This window comes from Euwallacea fornicatus, chromosome 29 (assembly GCF_040115645.1).
Source record: "Euwallacea fornicatus isolate EFF26 chromosome 29, ASM4011564v1, whole genome shotgun sequence".
Classification (NCBI taxonomy): Eukaryota; Metazoa; Arthropoda; class Insecta; order Coleoptera; family Curculionidae; genus Euwallacea; species Euwallacea fornicatus.
This window is the reverse complement of record NC_089569.1, coordinates 2,890,138-2,912,046: the sequence shown is the minus strand read 5'-3', so window position 1 is coordinate 2,912,046 and position 21,909 is coordinate 2,890,138. Positions and strand designations below refer to the sequence as shown.

Here is a 21,909-nt window from a genome sequence, read left to right as displayed (position 1 = left end):
TTTCCAACATACTGCCCCCCGGCGTTGGAGCTTTCGGCGAAAACGGGATCAAAAATTTAGGTATAAGGAGAGCGGCTTCTTGCCATACGTGCTTTTCATGAAGGGAGGTTTTGAGGAGAGGTGGCGAAGTCATCATGGTGGGAGACGAGGCCTATTGATCGCAAGGAACCCCCTCTGGGAACGAGAGTTCAGGTAGGGGAGAGATTTTCGTTATCGGCCTAGTGAGCTCATTTTTTTTGAGTTCTAAGCCTGACCACTCGAACGACTCCGTCGGATCCCGGCATGACTTGAATGACCCTGGCTAGAGGCCAATGCAAAGGGGGGGCGTCATCTTCCCTGATGAGCACGAGGTCACCTACTTGGACGTTTTTGGCAGTTTTAGCCCATTTTGGGCGATTCTGGAGTCGATTTAAGTAATCAACTGACCAGCGCTTCCAGAAGACCTGTTGAATTTGGACATACCTCTGCCAAAGGGAAAGCCTATGCTCGTTGATATGAGTTACGTCCTTTTCTGGGTAGGAAGTGGGATTTGTGCCAATTAAGAAGTGGCCAGGGGTTAGAGCTGCAAGGTCGGAAGGGTTGTTTGAGAGAGCACAAAGTGGCCTGGAGTTTAAAATCGCTTCTATTTGACACAGCACTGTGGAAAATTCTTCGAAAGTGAATTGTGCCCTGCCAGCGATTCGCTTTAAATGATACTTGGCGCTTTTGATGGCCGATTCCCACAACCCTCCCCAATGAGGAGACCGCGGAGGGATGAACTTCCATTGAATCTCGTGTTGAGATACAGCGGTTTGAATAACATCTTGGAGTTTGTTTTTTGTGAACGCTTGGTACAACTCTTTCAACTCGTTACGAGATCCTGCAAAGTTAGTGCCATTGTCACTAAAAATGACCGAGGGGTTTCCTCGACGTGAGATAAATCGCTTTAAAGTCATGAGGAAGTCTTCAGTGGAGAGACTTGAAACTAGCTCAATGTGTATTGCTTTAGTGGCCATACATACGAAGACTGCGATGTATGCCTTTGTTGTTGGAGCTTTGCGCAATTTTGAGGTTTTCAAGAAAAATGGCCCACCAAAGTCTACACCTACATTTTGAAAGGGCCTTGAGATGTTAACGCGTTCTTTAGGCAGATTCGCCATGATTTGTTCACACGTTCGAGCATTGAACCTGTGACAAACGATGCACCTCCTAATGATGCGTTTTACTTCGCGCAACCCATTTAGCGGCCAAAACCGGGTTCTTACATTGCTCAATACACTTTGAGCACCCGCATGCCCTAGACGAATATGCTCGTGAGTGAGCATCAAGGCGACTACGGGATCACGAGAAGGGAGGAGAATGGGATGCTGCTGGTCAAATGGTATGTCGGCATTTGCTAATCTACCGCCCACTCTTATAAACCCGCGCGAATCAATATAAGGTGCCAGAGGAAGCAAATTCTTATTTGACAGCGGTTTCTTCGATGAGATTTCGAAAAGTTCTTTCCGAAATCTCCTCTTTTGGACGTCTTTGATGATGAGATCTTGAGCAGCTTTGATCTCATCAACTGAGAGAGCGCCTGCCAACCTTTTTGACCTGACCTGACGTGAATTACTGATGAAGCGCAGAGCATATGCTACAGATCGCTTTAAACGAGAGAATGAAGAGAATTTTAAGAAAATGTCGTGCCAAAATTGAGAGGGTTCATGTAGGTCGCGGGTGATCAAGAAGGCTGTTTTCCTTTCTTCGGGAAGAGTTGACAGTGAAGGCGATGAATCGAGACTGTCTAGACACAACTCGGTTTTGTTCAAAAATTTAGGGCCATGGAACCAGAAATCGGACTGGATGATGGTTTCTGGGAACAGACCTCGGGAGAGCAAGTCAGCTGGATTTTCAGCTGACTTCACGTGCCGCCATATTGCATGATTCGATTTGTCTTGTATCTGGGCCACCCGGTTCGAGACAAAAACTGTCCACCTGCTGGCGTGAGTCCTGCACCAACCAAGAGCTATTTCCGAATCTGACCACAAATTGACAGTTTCAAATGATATTTTTCCTTCGAATATTTTCTTGAGATTTTGAGCGAGCTTCGCCAATAAGAGCATGGCACAGAGTTCCAATCTGGGAAGTGATACAGTCTTCATGGGAGCTACCTTGGATTTTGCTGACACGAGATTGCAGGATACGCTGTTATCAATGTATTCCCGACGGACATACACGCAAGCACCATAAGCAGCCAAACTTGCGTCAGCAAACCCATGAAGTTCGGTTTTGCGAGCAAGTTTTCTCAAGAAAATACAGCGAGGAATTTTTAATTGTTTTGCACGCGACAAACATCTGGTAAAGTCTGCCCACTGAGTTAGAGCATGCTTATCAGAGATTTCTGTATCCCAATCCATTTTCTTGGACCACAGCATTTGCATTAAGATTTTTCCCTTGACGATCACGGGATTGACGAGGCCGAGTGGATCGAAGCATTGCGCAATGCTCGAGAGGATTTTTCTTTTGGTAATTATAGTCTCAACCGGTTTCTGAGGGGAGGTGAAGCAAAATGTATCGTCAGTTGACAACCAGTTGAGACCTAGGACCTTAGTGGGTGACTCATCTAGATTTAAGTCAATCGTGGAGTTTTCGCGTGACGAACTTAACGGATGTATTTTGCTAATGACTGACGGTGAATTAGATAGCCATTTATGCAGCCGGAACCCCGATTGGTTCAAACATGAGTTTAGTTGTGCATAAAGAGAGAAGAGTTCGGTTTCGCTTTCCCCTCCGCTGAGAATGTCGTCGACATAGCATTGATTTTGAATGCTGTCTGCGGCAGCAGGGTAGACCTTTCTGTTATTTTCACCTATTTGAGTCAGCACTCGAGTTGCCACATATGGAGCAAAGTTGGTACCATAGGTGACAGTAGACAGCTCAATGCATTGAAGAGGATCATTGGGGTCACTCCGCCATAAAATATTTTGTAAGAAACATTGCTGGGGATTGACCCTAATCTGCCTGTACATTTTTTCAATGTCGCAGACCAGCACGAAGTTGAATGAGCGAAACCGACATAAAATGTCATAGAGATCGGGTTGCACCTGGAACCCTTTGTGACATATGTCATTGAGTGAATAACGAGTTGAACTTTTCGCAGAAGCGTCAAATACCACCCGAAGCTTGGTGGATGTACTAGCTTCACGTGTTACGCACAAGTGAGGGATAAAATATTTGCGGTCACCTCTTTCGTTCGTCTTTGTTAGCGGAACATATCGGGCGTGACCAAGCGAAACATATTCCTCGAGGAATTTTTTGTATTCTGAGAAGAGTTCGGGTTTTGACTGGAATCGCCTTTCGAGAGATAAAAACCTATTCCGAGCCATGGAGAATGAGTCCCCTAACTTTTGGTGTTCCTTGGAAGATTTGAGGGGGATGTCTATTTGAAAGGAACCATTTTCCAGCACCTTTGTGGTTGACGTGAAAATCTCTTCTGAAAGAGCGTTTTCCACCGAGAGAGGGGGATTGGATGGGATTTCTTCCATGTTCCAAAACCTTGTCAAAAGAGAGTCGAGAGTCTCCTCTTGAACCTGGGTCTCAGCACGGCCATTGAAGGCGCAGTGCGAGTTGAGTGAGTATGTATCCACAGAAGATGTCAAACAGCGAGCAGGAACGGCACCTGCAACTATCCACCCTAATTGCGTGTTCACGAAAGCGGGTTTGTTTCGTGATTGGGGTTTTATAAATTCTTGGGACATAAGAGTGAAATAGACATCCGCTCCTATCAACAAATCTATTTCAGAGGGGAGGAAGAACTCTGGGTCAGCTAATTGTTCGAAGACGTCACGAGGGATGTTGAGTTTTTCAGGGTCGATTTGGATTTGGGGGAGCGGCGAAGTTATTGCCTGCAAAATCGAGCACGTGACGCTTGCTTGAGATCCTCGATTGACCCTCGAGTGGATAGTGATATGTACCGAGGCGTGAGAAATGGTAGCATGTTGAGAGATGCCCGTGATATTGAGCTTTTTGGCTTGGGGTTTGAGACCGAGTGCGGCAACGAGTCGTTGCGTTATAAAAGAGTGTTGCGACCCGGTATCGAGAAGAGCTCTCGCAACTATGGGAACCCCCCGAGTAGTGTATACGTTCACCATGGCGGTGCTAAGCAAAATAAAGGGGTTGTGTGATTTTCCCTTTGAGAGAGTTGAGACTGTCTGCTCCATCATTGCCTCGGGGTTATTAGTGCTACCATTCGGCGCACCGCGATCGCTTTCACCATTGTGGAAAGAGGATTGAGTGGAATGCCTGAGATCTTGCGTTGTCTCAGGTCTGTGTTCCCTTCTACCAGTGCGTGCCGAGCCCTGGGTACTTTGAGTATTTCTTTGCCGTAGTAGATCACCGTGGATCAGAGAATGGTGTTTTCGATTACATTCTGAACAGCGTTTGGTGGACGCGCAGTTGGCAACTAGATGTTTGCTGCCGAGACAGTTGTTGCACAACCTCTTGGAGTTTACGAGAGAGCGTCTATCCGCGTTCGACAGAGCTATGAACCTTTTGCATGAGTAAATTCTGTGCCCCGCTTCATCGCAGCATGCACACGGAGGAGGTGATCTCAGTAGGGGTGAGGAACTGGCGATTCGTTCTTTGATACCATTTGCGTGCAGAGTTATGCCGGATTTCGTTCCCGGCTGAGGTTCGGAACTTGATAGATTCTGGAGGATTGTACACCTCCTCTCAAGAAACTCGAACAGGTCATTGACTGTGGGAAGTTTAGTCAAATCTCTTTCCTGCTCAAATGCGCGACGGGTACCGAAATCCAGCTTCTGCTGCAAATGGTAAACGAGAATCAGATTTTCTCGCTGCTCTGTCGTAATTTTCAAGTTCTTGAATGATTCCAATGTTCCCTTAAAATGGGTTACCAACTTCCTAAGCTCTCGTGCCGTACATTTTTTTAATATAGGCGTAGAAAACAAAGCATACAAATACGAATTAGCTATTTGAGTGGGATTTTCATAGCGCTGCTTGAGAATTGCATAAGCGTTTTCAAAATTATCATTTGTAACCTCTAGAGAATCAATCAGTTTCAGAGGCTCATCCCTTACGAATGATTTCAAGTAAAAGAGTTTTTGCACGTTTGTGAGTGAAGTGTTGTTGACTACAAGCGCTTGAAATAAATCTGAGAAGGATGTCCACTCAGTAGAGTCCCCTTTAAAGATGGGGATAGAGATTTCTGGTAATCGAATACCGGTGTACTGGTTTGTACTGTGCGGAGCTGGCGCTCCCGTCCGCGAGTTGGACAGTGAACATCGGGCTGACTGACTTTCCGAAGTTCGCTCGATGCACGTCTCAATTTGCGCTAGAATGTGAAGATATTTGTCTTCCCACTCAAATCTATCTTCCATGTCGACAATAGCATCATCTTCAACCGTAAGATTCTCAATTGCGTCCTGAACTGTTACGTATCGCTCAAACGCGTCTTTTATTCTGTCCCTACGGACTTTGAAGGGAGCAACATCGCTTTCAGAATTTTTATGTTCTTCTACCCAATTGAGAATTCGGGTTATCGAAGACTTAGCAGTTGTACGCTGCCTTATTAGAGTTGCGTAAGACATAGTTGTTAAATATAAATAAAGTACACAAGGAGTTCTTAAATAAACTGGGCTCACCAGGCAGGTTCTACTTATACTGATGTCCCTGGGATGATGGCGACGTCTTCTTCTACGCTGTACACGGCTTCACTTGAGGGGCACTGTCCTTGAACGCACTAATACACAGAGCACTGCACTAGCACAAATACTTGGACGGCGTGGATATACTTAGAGTTTCACTAATGAGGGGTATTGGATGCGTTAACAGCACAAGCTCGGTTGAGCACTTGAGGTTTGAACCTTGGATTTCTGAGATATCCGGCTCGAAGGACCAAATGTTTAGGCCAGGGGCTTCCTGAGTTCCTGCCTAACAGTAGTGACTGCCTCACTAGGCACCCACAGGGGAATCGAAATACGCTGGTGAGGTTTCTTAGTTGATTCGAAGGACCAGACGGGCTACCGTCATAAAGTAATGGGGTTCCAAAGATTCGAGAAATGATATACTCGGTTACACAAGTTACCTTGAATTTAATGACAGACTAGTTGAATTACGAATTACAGGGTGAGTTGTGACTAACTTATTAACAATATTGCCCGTGTGTGGGGTTTTATGGCAACGAGAGCTAGAGAGGTTTGTTGTTTTCGCGACGGGATGAAAAACGGTTCTGGTTTTTGCTCCAAGAGAAGTTCGTGCCCCTTCCCGCAGAGGACGCAGGTTCCCGAGTTTGGGTTCCCACGATTTCATGAGAAAGTCGCCACCTTGATGCTTTCACACCATTACCTTATCGCTAACACCCTCTGGTTCATGTCCACTTGCGCGTGTGTTGCCACATTTCATCCTAATTTACTGCTGCCCTTAATGTGTTTGGGCGATTTGCACTTCATAAATCAGGGTGAATGTGCACCAGATGAGAGGTGATTAGCGCGGTACCCATGGTTTGGCACCCAGTGGTATGTCAAGCTTTTGTTTCTGGTTTCTCTCTTTACCAGATTTATTACCCAGATGTTAGGGCAATACGTGAGAGCGATTTTTATGTTGGAGTTTTTCCAACAACACTTTAAGATCACTCATGCGGCTTGATTGTATATTGTTAACTTTGCTATATAAAGAGTCATTTATATGCTCAAAGACACATCTTTTGTGAGTTTTCAAACTTTGTACTTCCATACCTTTGGCAAATGGGATGCAAATTTTTCCCATAGTGTCTCAAATGAATCAGCTCGATGAGTCCTTTATGATGACTCATACGGCTTAATTGTATCTTGTTGAGTTTGTCAGGGACAACGTCAGTTATTTACTCAAACACATATCTTTCGTGACTTTTCAAACTTTGGATCATAGTAATTACGGCATATTAGCTTCAAATTTCTAAAACCATAAGATTTGCTCCAAATGATGTAAATTGTACGATCTAGTGCTATTTTCGTCATTTCCATCAATGCGGAGCTTAAATATCGCCAATTCCATGATAAGTTATTGTTTTGTCGTAAATTGATGACAGCTAGATAAACTTCCATGCTCAGTCATTAAAATTGTTTTTTGTCTTATAATAATGAGCGAATTAGATTTTTGCACACAATTTTTGACGTTTTTTTACGCAATTTGGCATTAAAAAAGGAATTTTGCTTTTAAGTATTTTTAACAAAATTAATTTGTTACCTTTTTAGACTCGTTTTTAATCCCTTTTTCTAAAAGAAACCGTGGTATTGTAAATCAAACAGACAGCTTCTACCAATTGATTCATCATATCTTCTTGTAAAATTCGTCTTTTAAAATTTTGAAGAGCATACCGACATATGTAACTAGACATACGACATTATCTTTGTTCATCGTCCACACTGAAAAACATTAAAGAAATATCCGAATGAAACTGATTTATTTGCTGACATGTGATGGACATGGACTGGCCCACGTCAAAGAGGATCCTCAGTCGTTAGCTACCAGAAACCCACTGAGTTCGGAGAAGAGATATTCAGTTAAAAGGGTCTCATTCCCTTTGACAGAATGGTACACACATTGTAATTCTACTACGGCTAAATGTTTTGAGATTAATTTAGATAAAGAAAATGCTGTAAAACGTTCTCGTACATTTTACATTCAAGTGATTTGGTAAGTAATGCTCCATATATATAATATCTTCGTATTTGACGTTGAAAAAATTATTTATGCCGTATTATGGACGCTCTATTAAGACAACGCTTTTGCATTGGTTAGGGAAAACGTATAAGCAAATACCTCCAATGTCGTCCAATCTAACTATATACTATATAAGTTTTATAGACTCTATATCTGTTTGCTCGTTGATTTTTGAAAGGGTGTTTTCGAAAAATTAGGACATCACAATTGATAGCTGGGTATGGCATTGAAATTTGAAGTCTTTTGTTAAAACGTCGGAGAAGTGGATGGGTGTTTGTATACAAAAACGCCATTATCGGGGCAATTGTACATATATTCCTTTTGTTGGGAAGGGAAGGAATTTTGATGTCTGCAGGGGCTTAAATCGATGTCAGGCATATAAGACGGTCAACAATATAAAGAATACGTATTCGAATATCCAAATGGTAAGCAAAATTTGAAATTCGAGATGATTCAAACCATCGAAAAGGTTTTTTTTGTGACTTCAGGACAATAATTTTATTTGCTTGGAATTTCTTGATGTTTACTAAAAATTTTTTGTGTGATTATTGTCGCAAATTTTAAATATAAGTTTCTTTCAATTATGAAAAAAATCTAAGTACAAAATTGGTCGCAAATGTCTAATATAAAGAGTGCTAAAGTTAAAAATATATTAATTTAAAAAAATTAATTTATCAATAATTCCGCGTTAAGGTAGATTAGTTCAAGTTAGGCGAACAGTGCCGGGTGAGAGAATAGTTGTTTTAATTACGAGGTTTTTAGTGGGCAGAGGCCTCAGTGAATCTCATATTATGCGGCCGACAGAACATCAGGCGAGGTGTCTGTAAAAGACTTTTTTCGTATCAAAAAAAGTTTAAGTTAATTTAGGTCCATTTCGAACTATGTATATAGAATCAACACCCGATTTTAGAGGAGAATATTTCACGATGTTCGAAAGAGAAACTGTCGACGTTTTCATCTATATCTTCAATGAGTATCTTACAAATGGTGAATTTCCTCAAATTTAGAAAACATTTAAATTGATCTTGTTAAAATAAATGAAAATGAAACTTAGTGGGTACTTACAACCGATATGATAACCTATCGACCAATTTGTCCATAAACACGTCGGAAAAGCTATTGGTGTTACTATGGAGAGCAGCCTTACAGACATGTAGTATGCTCTGTCCAAAAACTAGTGATTGATTTAATACAAAGACCTACCACCACAAATAATTTTTTGTTCTCATCCTGCTGGATATTAAGAACGTGTTTAATTTAGCTTCATGGAAGCATGTGGTTCAGAACGAGCGGTAGTACTAAAAACAACACAACCAGTAATTCTTTATAAGCCGGCAGCTTGGAAAAGGGTAATGAACTGCAAGAAATACCGGAACCTATTAAAGGAGGTTAACAGGAGACTTGCACTAATGCTCACCTTTGCATATCGAACCAGACCAATGGGGACAATAATCGTAATTGTTCAGTTATCTTCAATTGATCTATTATGGAAGAGGAATCACAGCTCTATCGGTATATGGAGCAAACCTGGAAAAGAAAATTGAACTACGAAATGAAGCTTTAAAGAAAATGTAACTGTGGCGACAAGGAAGCACAAAATGCGCAAAAATAGACAAATGGGTCCTAAGGCATTGTGAAATGAACTGTTATCTCTCCCAAGCACAAGCTGGACACGGTAGATTCGGCACCTGAAGAAGGTCGGCGAAAAGTTCGTGCATAACTATTGGTAGTGTCAGGAAATCATGGAATGAGTTGACAGTTAACTGACAGCTGCCTCTTGTCGCTGTCAATAGATATACTTTCATTACCGAAGAGTAACTGATAAACTGAAAAATATCTGAACAAATAGCAAATGTAATTTGTCCACTTCTGTTAAAATGTCTTATTAGTGGTTATTTGCTAATTGTCTGTTTTTAAAAAATAAAACACAAATGGCGTTAATTGAAATTGCAAATCAGCAATGTAAAACAAAATTGGGTCTGTGGCTTCAAAAAGCCTGCGGCAGCAAAAACAAAAAAGTGTCTCCCTCATCTTAGCCTCCCTCCTACAACTCTCTCCTTTTGTTTCCTTTCAGTATTTGGCAAAAAAAAAGTCACACGAAACAAAAGACAAACTTCTGACAGCACGCTCCGGGTACACCTTGATTTTATAATGTATTGAATAATTTAAAAGGCGTATTCCTAAATATAGCCATAAAATTAACTAAGGATCGCTCCGTCGCTCCCCCCGCGGGGCGGGAGAGGGCGCTTGCCTGAAAAGGTATCAAGAAACATTTAATAATTCATTTCTCAAAAGGTCTGACAAAACAAGAGCAAAGTGACAGTGAGCCCGCCCCTGATATCTGGGGACCCCAAGACTACTTAGGGACTAGACAAATTGCATCACGCCTTAACGTAGATTTGCGTCCAATCAGAACACGAGAACTGACGCCATATTGAACGCGGGGAAAGTGGCGAACGCAGCGCCGCCGCGGAAAAAAACCGAATTACGTCAGAGAGTGCGATTGTCGCGGGAAGGAATACGCGCGGCTGCGATCGCTTTCTACTAAAAATTACGAAAATCGATCGCGAAAATCGATACGAAAATTTAGTTTTTGGAAATTACGCGTCGGCGGAGGTTCCTCTGTGGTTCTGCGTACGTAAAACATGGAAAAGTGACGAGTGAGCGGGAATTTTTGACTTTTTGGTTCCGGTGGTCATGGCACGGACTTGCGGCGCGAGGATTTGATGATGGTGTTGGGGGTCAGAAACTTTGTTTCGGACTTTGAGTTGTAAACAATGTAAATGGAAAGACGATCGATTTTTGGACTGCTTATTTAGCTTGGTGAGTAAATAGTTGCCACCGGTGAAATCTTTGGGCATTATGACGAGGGTTATGTATGAACGAAATATGCCGAAAAGATACATTTCATTACTCTGGTTTATTACCCCATCGCTCTTTATTTAAGAGTATTACAGATTAAAAGATATAATGGAAGTTAAAAGTGTTAAAATTTTTGCCTTCTTCTTTTATTATATTTCTGCATCTAGAATATTTATTCTTAAACCACAAAATTCAATTATGGTTTCTTTTACTGGCAATAATTTGAATTTATAAATTGCACAGTTTATGGTTTTTCTTGTTTTTCATTGCTTCAGTGTTTCAGTTTTTCGTAGACCCAATTAAAATCCTTCAGTCCACCTCTACTTGCAGTTTAACTGGGTATTTTGGTATATAAATAAGGTCGAATCAAACTGGAATGCAGTAAAAATGGAGTCGTGATTTGAAAGTCTCTTTTGTTCAGTACGACTTATTTCTCAGTTTTATTTCAAAAATGGCTGATAATCATGGTCATGATCATAGCCATGTATAACAAGCTCATTTACTTGACCTTAAACCTTGCCTTGGTTTGCCCATAAAATTATAAAGCATTGATGGTCAATATGCCTTTATGTCTTAATATGATCAATACATTATTATCAAGGTGTGAATAATAGACTGAAAGATTTCTCGACCGAACTGCCCATAATTTTCATCTTTTTACTACTTTGTACAATTTGAGCGCCAATACCTCGAGAACTCATGGAACTCCCACTTCAAAAACAAAGTCAGATTAATCCCCCAATGCGCTTTAGACAGGAGAGGGAATGAATTTGGAGTACTTTCAATATCTCAAAAAGTGTTGACGTAAGTTAATAAAATTTAAAGAAATAATAAAATAACAATCGTTGGCATTTTTAAGGCGTTGCGAGATTGAGCTTTTGGGGCCTTTATTCTTATATGGTATGTGAGAATCTTTCAGAAAGTACATCGCCTATTAATTGCCAAAAACCTCGTGAGATTGCGTTGGTCCGGGCCAGGCGATATTAGTCTTGTCTAACTGAATAGTATAGTGGTGGCTTCCCCGCATGGGAGATTCTCAAGTGACGCATGGGAATAAGGGCTTTGTGGTCTTATTCTGGGTCTTGATCTTTTATATCAAAACTGAAACCGAGACTTACCTAATTTCGGTCTTTACTTCGCAGAAGCCGAGACAAGTAAATATAATAAATTAGGCACGTGATCTTGGTTTCGGTCTCCATTACGGTGACTGAGGCCGAAAATTATGTGGCATCGCACCAGAAAGTTTTGGATTAGATATGCATGAATTAGTGAAATTGATTACCTAAAGCAAACTTTCCCTTCGGGACCGAGACTTTTGAGGGTTTCAGTTTATGGTCTCGGTCTGGCACCCCAACACTGTGACCAAATCTCAGGCCCGGACTCGAAGAACAAATTATGGTCTCCAACTTATGTGAAACTGGAGTAAAACTACCGCGTGTCGCGGCCTTGCGAAGTTTTAGAATTTTTATATTGCACAGGGGATAAACATAATTATTTTTTATATAATACCCTATATATTTTATTTTTTTAGAATTTTTTAAGGTGTTTCGAGTCATATACGGTCTTATTGTTTCATGTCAATTATTATTAAAAATTTGAAAATAACACTTTCTGCTGAGTCATATACCCACATTACCCCTACTCCAAGGTATTCTTGACACTTGCCCGCTATCTTCACAAAAACCAACATTTTTTACGAGTATTTTTAGTCATTACTTTTACCCGATTCCTGTCCTTAAACTAAGATATCTACTTAGCTCTTTTCTATGATTTTTTTTTATTAGACAGTATTTTAGTTTTAAGGGTCGCCATTATGAATCTCAAGCTTTTTACTTAATAAAACGGTTCAAATTAGTAAATTAGAATGAAAGGAACGTTTCTATATTTACTGAGGTCTCTGACCAGGACCTATTGGAGGAAATTTAAGAGCTGTATTGCTATATTCAAACAGAACCTTAAAGAAACCAGTCTCAGATTCCTGATAGTTCTTGAGCATGTCCATGGACCTTTGAATTGCTGAGAGCGAACTGATAAGATCAAAGCCCAAGCCTCTAGCGAAAGCTCTAAATTCAGACTTAAACATGACTCATAGCACCTATTTTTAGGTACTCCAGGAACAGTGATCGGCAGCATAATTATACAAAGATCAGTAGAGCCTGTGCAGTTTTATTAAAGTTTTTTTTAATTTCTCCGAATTAGCTTGAGATCTTGATGATAAAGTGGATGTAGCTTCCCACTAATAGTACGAAAACAACTGACTTAAACGCGTTAGGAAAGGTGAATTTTGAGGACTCTCTAAGACTTGAGGATTTCAGCCGATGCAAAGTTGCGATAAACTAATTGTTCAAAAGTTGTTACCAAAAAATGGCATGCTGATAATCTGTCGAAAATTAAGAATTATTCTACAATGAAACTGCTTGTTCAATTCTGAAGAGAGTTTTCTCAAAAGTATATTACGAATATACTACAAAGCCATAAGAAAAAATGATCCTTTTCTACAAAAGCTCTTCTTCAAAGAGTTTTTCTATAAAACTCAAGAAATAATCGCACAATGCCCTTTATTTTGCGAAATACTAGTAGCGCATTAACAAAATTTCATATTCGCTGCATATTTGCAACGATTGTACACTTTCTCTGGCACATCCTGAAGTTTTCCATGTAACTTTTAAATTACCCTGTATGCCTTAACTTGATATTGAGCATTAAACCCCACATTTCACCTCCGTACTGTCATACTTAGGCACCTTCTGTCTTCCTCTTTCATCGTACGAATATTGCACCATTGGTCCTCTTTACCAAGCATATTTGTCTTTCGAGTATACTTTATTACTTCTTCGGACAGGTTATGCAGGGTCGTCAAGTTAGAAGATTGCATTTGCAGAATAAATGTTTAGTGATTGAAATTGCCTCGCGAACTGCCAAATCACAGACCAAACCGCTTCTGAAGCGGGGAAATCAAGGGTACTCGTACATGGACTGGGGTTGAAGACCGAAGAAGTAGCAATTAAATGATATTGTTAGAGCCATTGTGCCGAGAAATAATTGACGTCTGTAATATTATGTAAACGAAGAATACAGTTTTTTATACGTTACTAGAGTAAATTATATTGGAGCTATCATGTAATCTAGATCGAAAAACGACTATGTATAGGCAATTTAATTTTCCACACGAAAGCATAGCAGAATTGCATGAATTTTAACTATATTAAACGACTTGTTTATGTCTTACACCTAGGTTGGAAATTCATCATTGCATATCCTAATGATAATTACTATGCATTCATTATGTACATATTTATGTGCGATGCTTCAAGAAAGCACATAGTCCAATTTTTTGCCCGTTCGACGCGAAATCGATACAATCTATGTATAAATCTATGAAAGGCACATGTCACAACATAAACGTTAAAAGTCGTAATCACTTCTGTTTAATAATATTATCGTAAATATTTATATGGCATCTTAGTGCAGATTAGCTTTACGAGCTGTAAAAAGGAACTGAGAATCAGATTATTACGCAGAGTGTGCTGTTTTGCGGTTTTGTACGGGTGGATTACCGCATTACTTACGACGATCACCTATGAAGAATTTAATTAAATGGATGAGTATTGCATTCCAAATATATTACTTACACCTTTTACGTGCACATGATCCAAATCAAAGTCACCATCCGAATCAGCTCGGGGACTAAAGAAAAACCGCATTCCAATTAGCGCACCGTTTTGTTAACAGTGTGTAAGACCTAATTAACTCCTCATTAGTAGATCATACGTACTTGGAGTACCTGGCAAGCACATTTATATAGACACCTATTAAAATGTATTTTCCATAGCGAACTTTTTTATTTCCATTATTCAAATTGTAAAAGTTGTGTATAAAATATAATTAGGCATAATTGGTTCGCAAGATTGCATAAAACTGCCATTACCCGAGTTATTTATTCAGATCGGACCGATAAATCTTCTGTTTTGCATCAATTTGTTGTGGCGGCCACTGGAAGTCAATCCACTTCAAGAGCCACCTCGTTATGTCCTTTAGTAAGTATGTATAAAGAGTGTAGGTAGATTATGACTCCATTTTCAACGTGTTAGTACATGGATTAGTGATTGGGGCTTCAACAAGCATCAATCATAAATTTTTCAATCTGGAGTCCAAGTTTCAGTTTTGCTTGAAATGGAAGAGATGGCGTCGGAGAGTTCGGATCGTTTGCGAAACCTCTTTCCATGGAATTTCTTCAGTTTCCTTCATTCTCCGAACGTCTCTAGAGAAGAACAGCGAAAAGGCAGAATTCAATTTTTTCCTCTCATGTGAGAATGCTGCTGTAGATCGACCTCCTCTTTACTATACTCCAGCCTTCAAATGCGAAATTTTACGATCAGGATTTTAAAATCGAGTTGAACCTTCAAAACTGATTCTCCAGGGCTCTTCAATTCGCCAAAGCGTCGTAACTTTCGCTTCAGATATCTTCGGATTAAAAACGTACGCTAATTCTTAAAATAATATTTTTGTTTCCGTTGAAGTTTGAGCAGTGTTTTCTGATAATTTAGATAGTTTTAACTGAAAACGACGATTTAGGTACGTTTTATGAAAACGACGGATTACACAGAAAAAAAGTCATTGACAAATTACGATATTATTCCTAAAATGAGAAATGACAACATCGCGTTTCTCATTTTAGGAGAAAATCTGGCACTAGGTTGAATGTCTTCGACTAGATGAAGATACAAGGGCATTTCCAAAATTTACCTTTTTGGCTTTACTCAAGAATATTTTTTGTAAGTACATTTTTGGATCCTATTGATGTTTTTTTAAGATTTTGAGCAGTTCTCGACAATATCTCTAATTGGGTAGTCCAGGTTAGTTCGGGTTGAAATGTCCATGGACTATCAGAGAAATGAAAAAAAATTAGATTCAAAAGATAAAAAAGGCAACGCTGCGTTTAGCAGATATTTGCAAATCCTTTCAATCTACAATATCCAAAATCAAGGGCCCAAGTAGGATTTGCCCCTCTCCCCTTTTACTAATCGAAAAGAAAACCTTCTAAAGCTTCTCTCAAAAGTCAAATTTTAGAAAATTGCCATTTTCAACCTTGTCGTTGTCAGTTTTCAACATCATGGTTTGTTCAGACTGTCAGGATATTGCACTGCTTCCGACTCAAAAATAATATTGAAAAACCGTTGGTTTCGGTATGCTGTCGTTTCCTACGGTTCACGCGTGCAACCATAAGGAAATAATCTTATTTCCCACGGCTTTGGGTCTGTATCCATAGCAACCAGGCAAAACAAACAAATATGTAGAAAAAATTTTGTAGGCGTAGCAAAAGATTGAGTAGCGTTCCCTACTGGCTGGATAATGAGTTATTTCCCGCTGGTAAGGCAGTTTACTTACGCGAACCTAAGGCAAGTGGCAACATGTTTTACGATTTGTTTGCGGCACAAGTTGCATAATGTACTGTTACGGCCGGCGTGCGGTCGCCGCAGGTAAAAGACAGAGGCAAAAAAGGGTTCATCGTGGACTCTTAACCGAGTGATTTATTGCTTCCTTTTCCGTATGTGGAACATTCTGGTATGTCTGTATGTTAGTGTTTACATATTTGTAAGAAAATCGTGGAATACTTACTTTACATCTATAAAAACGAAACGATAGTAATAAGCGATAATAACGTGAATTATTAGGGTACTATTAGTTGGCGAATTGTATGTGTGTTAATTTGTTGCGTTAATAAATTGTATTTACATGGAAATCGAGCTTGCTGGAGTTATTCGAACCCTTGAAGTTGCAATAATAGTTGTCAGAAGGGAAATTCTAGTGGGACATTTGAGAAGTCGTATTTTACGTCAGTGACTCAAATTTAGCATATAACAATGGGGGGTTAATTTGTCACGTTGCTTTCCTCTATGCAAGAACAGAAGAAAGGACAAGAAACGCTGGAAATGGGATACCAAGAACAGAAGGATGAACAGAACCTGCTCATGGAGGAACACGAGGCTCGTTACTAAGAACAGAAGGGTCTCAATGATAGATTACTGGATCGTCTCACTGCTAGACAGGTATATATGGAAGGCAGTATAATAGAGAAAGTGGCGAATCATGGAAAGTCAAATGGAGACGTCAAAAGTATTGTAGAGAATTTTAACACACCTCTTGTGGGACGTTTCCGTTTCTTACCATGTAGTACCAAGTAATTTCAGGAATAAAGGGCCATAGATTGAGGGTGGATATACCATATAAAATGTAATCGAATGAAATCAAAATGAGACTCTTTGAGACTTCTTCGAGATATATAGGCATTTTAAGCAATTTGTCGACAAAAAGTGTGATTTTTGATGAAAGTTACTAAAATGCCAACATATATATATATTTGTATCTCCAAATACAGTCAGGTTATAGGCTTCATTCTGGCTGCGTTTAACTACTTTCAGGTGGTTCATCTACTCTCAATATAAGGCCTTTTCTTCTTGAATTACCTTGTATTAACAAATCGGTGAATAGCATTAATGCAAATAATAAAAGTTTAAAAAAACCTCAATATATTAGTTAAAATAGACTCTTATAAAGTAGTATTAAATGAATATTGAGTGTTCATGAATGATTTTTTTCTCACGTGGAAAATCTTCAGAAGGTACCCGAAGTAGTGTGGGATTCCCGGAATCGCTGACTTGGTACAAACCCTGGAATACAAGAATCTTTTCTTATTACGTAACAGCTCCTGAGGAATATATCGTCAGGATCAAAGAGGACTTCGAGCAGCTTCTATCTACTCCCCTCGCCATCTGCTAGTTGATTCCGCATTATCCTTATCTGTTCTGTTTTTACAACATCTAATGTTTCTTTGGGCCATTTCGATCCTGTTGTACTTCTTTTCACCTTTCGTGTAATCGAGAGAGCCTTCGTGATGGCTCCGAGCCCTCCCAGGCTCTTTTTAGGCTTTTTTAAGTTGCGGGGCGCCGCCAATCTTCTTCCTTCCTATAATTTTGTCTATGCCCTTCTGATCTTATTAGGGGTACAAATAAGTTTCCGCCGTTTTCTATAAAAAAATTGGAATTAATTGTGAAAGAACGGGATATTACGTTTTATTCAAAGTATTGCCCATCAACGGCCACTACTTTTTCCCATCTTTCTAGCAGCATTCGGATACCACGGCGAAAAAACTCTTCATCTTTTGAAGCTATCCATGAATCGACCCAATTTTTGGTATCTTCATATGATGTAAAGCGCTGCTCAGACAGACCGTGTGCCATTGATCGAAACAAGTGGTAGTCGGATGGGGCAAGGTCTGGTGAATATGGCGGGTGGGGTAGGACTTCCCAATTAAGTGTTTCCAAATAGGTTTTAACCGGTGCCGCAACATGCGGACGAGCATTATCATGTAGGAGAATAATCTTGTCATGTCTAGAGTAGTAATGAGCGCGTTTTTCCTTGAGTGCTCGGCTCAATCTCATTAATTGTGTTCGGTAGAGAGTTCCAGTAATAGTTTCGTTCGATTTGAGCAACTCATAATATACAACACCAAGTTGATCCCACCAAATACACAACATGAGTTTTTTTCCATGAATATTTGATTTGGCTACTGATGTTGAAACATGGCCAGGTGGACCCCATGATTTCTTCTTCTTTGGGTTATCATAATGGATCCATTTTTCATCCCCAGTGACTACACGATGCAAAAAACCCTTTGTTTTATGCCTGGCAAGCAGCATTTCACTCATGCAAAATCGGCGTTCGACGTCTCTGGGTTTCAGTTCATAAGGAACCCAATTCCCTTGTTTTTGAATCATTCCCAACATTTTTAAACGATGTGAAATTGCTTGTTGCGTCACTTCTAATGTAAGTGCAAGTTCTTTTTGTGTTTGAGACGAATCTTCCTCCAATAACACTTCCAATTCCGTATCTTCGTACGTTTTCGGCCTTCCACTGCGTCCTTTGTCTTCCACGTTAAACTCACCGTTTTTAAACTTGTGAAACCACTCACGACAACTTCTCTCACTCAAAGCAGCCTCACCATATGCTTCTACAAGCAATCGATGCGCCTCAGCTGCAGATTTCTTCAAATTAAAGAAGTAAATCAAAAGTTCCCGCAAATGACGCTTATTCGGCACAAAACTTGACATTTTTGCAAGAAAAAAAAATGTGATGCTGATACGAAACCACTAATACTTCTAAGTTATGTTGTTACTAGTTGATCAAACTTGCGATAGTAAGATTTACATCTAGCAATTTCAGCATAACCTTCTGGTGGGACCATGCTTTGTTAAACGGCGGAAACTTATTTGTACCCCTAATATATTGTGTTGTTACCAATCCTGATGTACTTAGACAAGGTATCTCTAAAAGGTCTGTATAGAAATCTGCTACAAATTTGTAAGGCGAAAATATGACGATTTAGTGCAATTTATCTTCGTCCAAAAATGGACACTTTTCAAAATAGCGGATGTCAAAGTGAAGATTAAAAAAAGAAAAAATAATAACTACTTAGTATGTAATAATACTATATGAACAAAATGCGGCATCAAGCAGTTTTTAGCAGTTTTAGAAATTAGAACCTGGTTGCATTTCCGGTGCACGTAATAGAGGGCGCTGTCAGCGTTAGGTAAACTCTTTAAAGGGGCATAATTTTTTTTACCCGGTATAAAATTTATTTATGATTAAATTTGTGTTTTCCTATATGTTTTATGAAAAATGGTATCTTGATATAACTCTCTACGGGCAGTTCTTCTTAGGATATTTGAATTTCAATGTTCACTGTATGTCTTGGAAAATAACTTTAAAGTACATATTATTTATTCGTGCAGCACAGTAAAATAAATATTCAATAAAAATATTGGTATATTTAAATAAAAACAGGAAGATTTTTTTATGTAAGAATTGAAGATGAATTGAATGTTTAGATTTTTTTTTCGTTTCGACTGTATGATAAATATACAATGTATACTTTAAAGTTATTTTTCAAAACATGCAGCAAATTTTAAATTTCAAATATCTCAAGAACGAATACACGTACAGACCTATACTAAGATACCATTTTTCATAAAACATGCAGGAAAACACAAATTTAGTCATAAATAAATTTTATATCGGGTGACAAAAAAGTTATGCTACTTTAAACAGTTCACCTAGCGCGGACAGAGCCTTCTACCAGATACACAAAAAATGTAAAGAAACTCTGATTTGTCGCTCCTAAAAATCCCCTGATGCGACATTTCATTAAGAGATTACCATTAAAACCGAAATAATAATTTTTTTCCTTTTTTTAAATTTCATCTTGACGTCGTCTATTTTAAAAACCGCTAGTTTTGAATTAAGTTAAATTGAAATAAATCATCAGGTTTTCCCGGTGAAAATCACAGGTAGAATTTTGTACATACTTTTTAGGAATATCCTGTATATCCTTCAGAAATTTTTGCTTTTTTTCTTTGCCAATGAAAATTCTTTGCGTTTTCTCCTGAAATGTTAGTTGTGGCATCGATACGTGTATCTTCCGCCGTAGGCCGTTCTTGGGTGTTTGATCCCATCGTTTTTTCCTCTTGACCTTTTAGGGATTTTCCCGCCCTAAGGGTTGATTTGAAATGATGCAGTAAATCGTTCCTTCAGAAGGTCCACACCCGGGCCTTTATCTATTGACTATCCATCCTTCTGGCTTTTGCACCTGTTATATCTGTTCTCCTCCCGAATTGACTACTTGTACTCTGGGGTAGGGGGTGGGAGGGGATTCAAGGGTAACCACGTGGAGGTGTGGATAGGTATTTGACCTACATATTCCCCGAACTAAGGGTTTTCTAAATGTGCTTAAAATGTTTCAACATTTGATCGCCAGTATAACTGTTAACATTAAAAAAAAACGGCAACATGAACTGTACGTCGAGTTAACTACCGTGTAAGTTCCCCTTGCGTTGGACTTGCCATGGGGGTAGTAAAGAACGCAATAATTAGCACAAAATATTATTGGTGAGCGGTATTTTAATGAATAGGCATGTGGCAAAACATTGTTATGAGGATAACAAGGCAACTTGGGTGATAAATTGTTTCCTATAGAAGTCCAATTATTTTTTTTTTGCGAATGCGGGTGTATATTACAAAACGACATTGATAGTTACTTATTATTGGATTAGTATTGTTTTTATCACAATGAATTGAAGTGAAAATTATTGCTCACCTGGGTTTAAAAAAGAAACATAAAACCACATTCTTTGGATCCCTGAAAGTGAGCCTGTGCGTTTACTAGCCTCATAAACATAATTCAAAATATCTGTCGTTTCCGTCTATCTAAAAATCCTAAAAAAAGTAACACCTTTGTAGGTAGCCGCATACCATTCCATCTCGAATTTAACATTTAAATAATTGTTAAATATTTTACGGATTCAGGAGTTTAACAATAAATATTTAAATTAGGACTCACATGAATCAGAAAGAAGTTGATAGTAAGAAACTCGCACTTAACGGGTGTTTTCCAACTGCAAAAGTTTGATCTCTAAGGACTTTTCTTATGAGAAAGCTTTTTGCATTAGCCTAACTACCAACAAAACCTGTTATTTCTTGCATATGTATGTAGGCAGACATGTAAGGCTTAATTAGTTCGCCATATTAGAGGTGTGCAAAATTTGTAATTTCCCTGAGTTAAGTGATATTTGTAGTCGTTTTATGAATATTTAAGAGCATATCGATGATTTTAATCAAAGGTTTTAAGTCTCATTTAACTTTTTAATTTAATTTACTGGCCGCGGTATAGTTTCTAACTGATATTAAGTTGCTCGCTGCGCCTTATCCACTACGCGACAATGACTTAATTTTAGAACATTTGTAGCAAAAAACATCACAACCTACATTCATTAGGTGCTTAATTACAGCTATTAAACTATGCGATAAGCACAAGACAAGCCAAAAATATTATCAAAAGGTTTTTGCCGTGGGTTAAAAACGTTGCTTTCATTTCCAAATGGTGAATGGATGTTCCATAGTGAATTATTCAGAGATAAAATTATACCTGAATGCAGTTAGCTTTAAAATCGAAACGGCTATATAACAGGTCGTAAATATCTCGGTGTGCAGCCACATAGAAATATCGCAATAAATTATTGTTAATAATTATTCCAAAATAATTCAATTAAAATGCAAATAATTCTCGGTTGGCATGCATATTTCATGGATTTGCGGAAATGGAGTGACGGGCCAAATAAAACAGCGTTCAATTTCTAAACTTGTGTTTAATTTACAGTTAAAAGAGTCGCATGTGTTTAAAAATCCATCTACGTAAAGAGTACAATAGTGTTTACCAGATTAAGTGAGTAAGTCTCACGCGAGGCTCACATTAACGTTGATAAAGGTATTTGTAGGATGTCGTGATTCAGTTTCGTTCTGTGCCTGATG

At 39.0% G+C, this 21,909-nt stretch overlaps 1 protein-coding gene across 1 annotated transcript; it reads right to left on the bottom strand.

Moving 5' to 3' along the window:
* Positions 1–227: 227 nt before the first annotated feature.
* Positions 228–5,570, bottom strand: LOC136347470 (uncharacterized). The gene has a single exon (XM_066297490.1). The coding sequence runs from the start codon at positions 5,568–5,570 to the stop codon at positions 228–230; it is 5,343 nt and encodes a 1,780-aa protein (XP_066153587.1).
* Between the last annotated feature and the right edge of the window lie 16,339 nt (positions 5,571–21,909).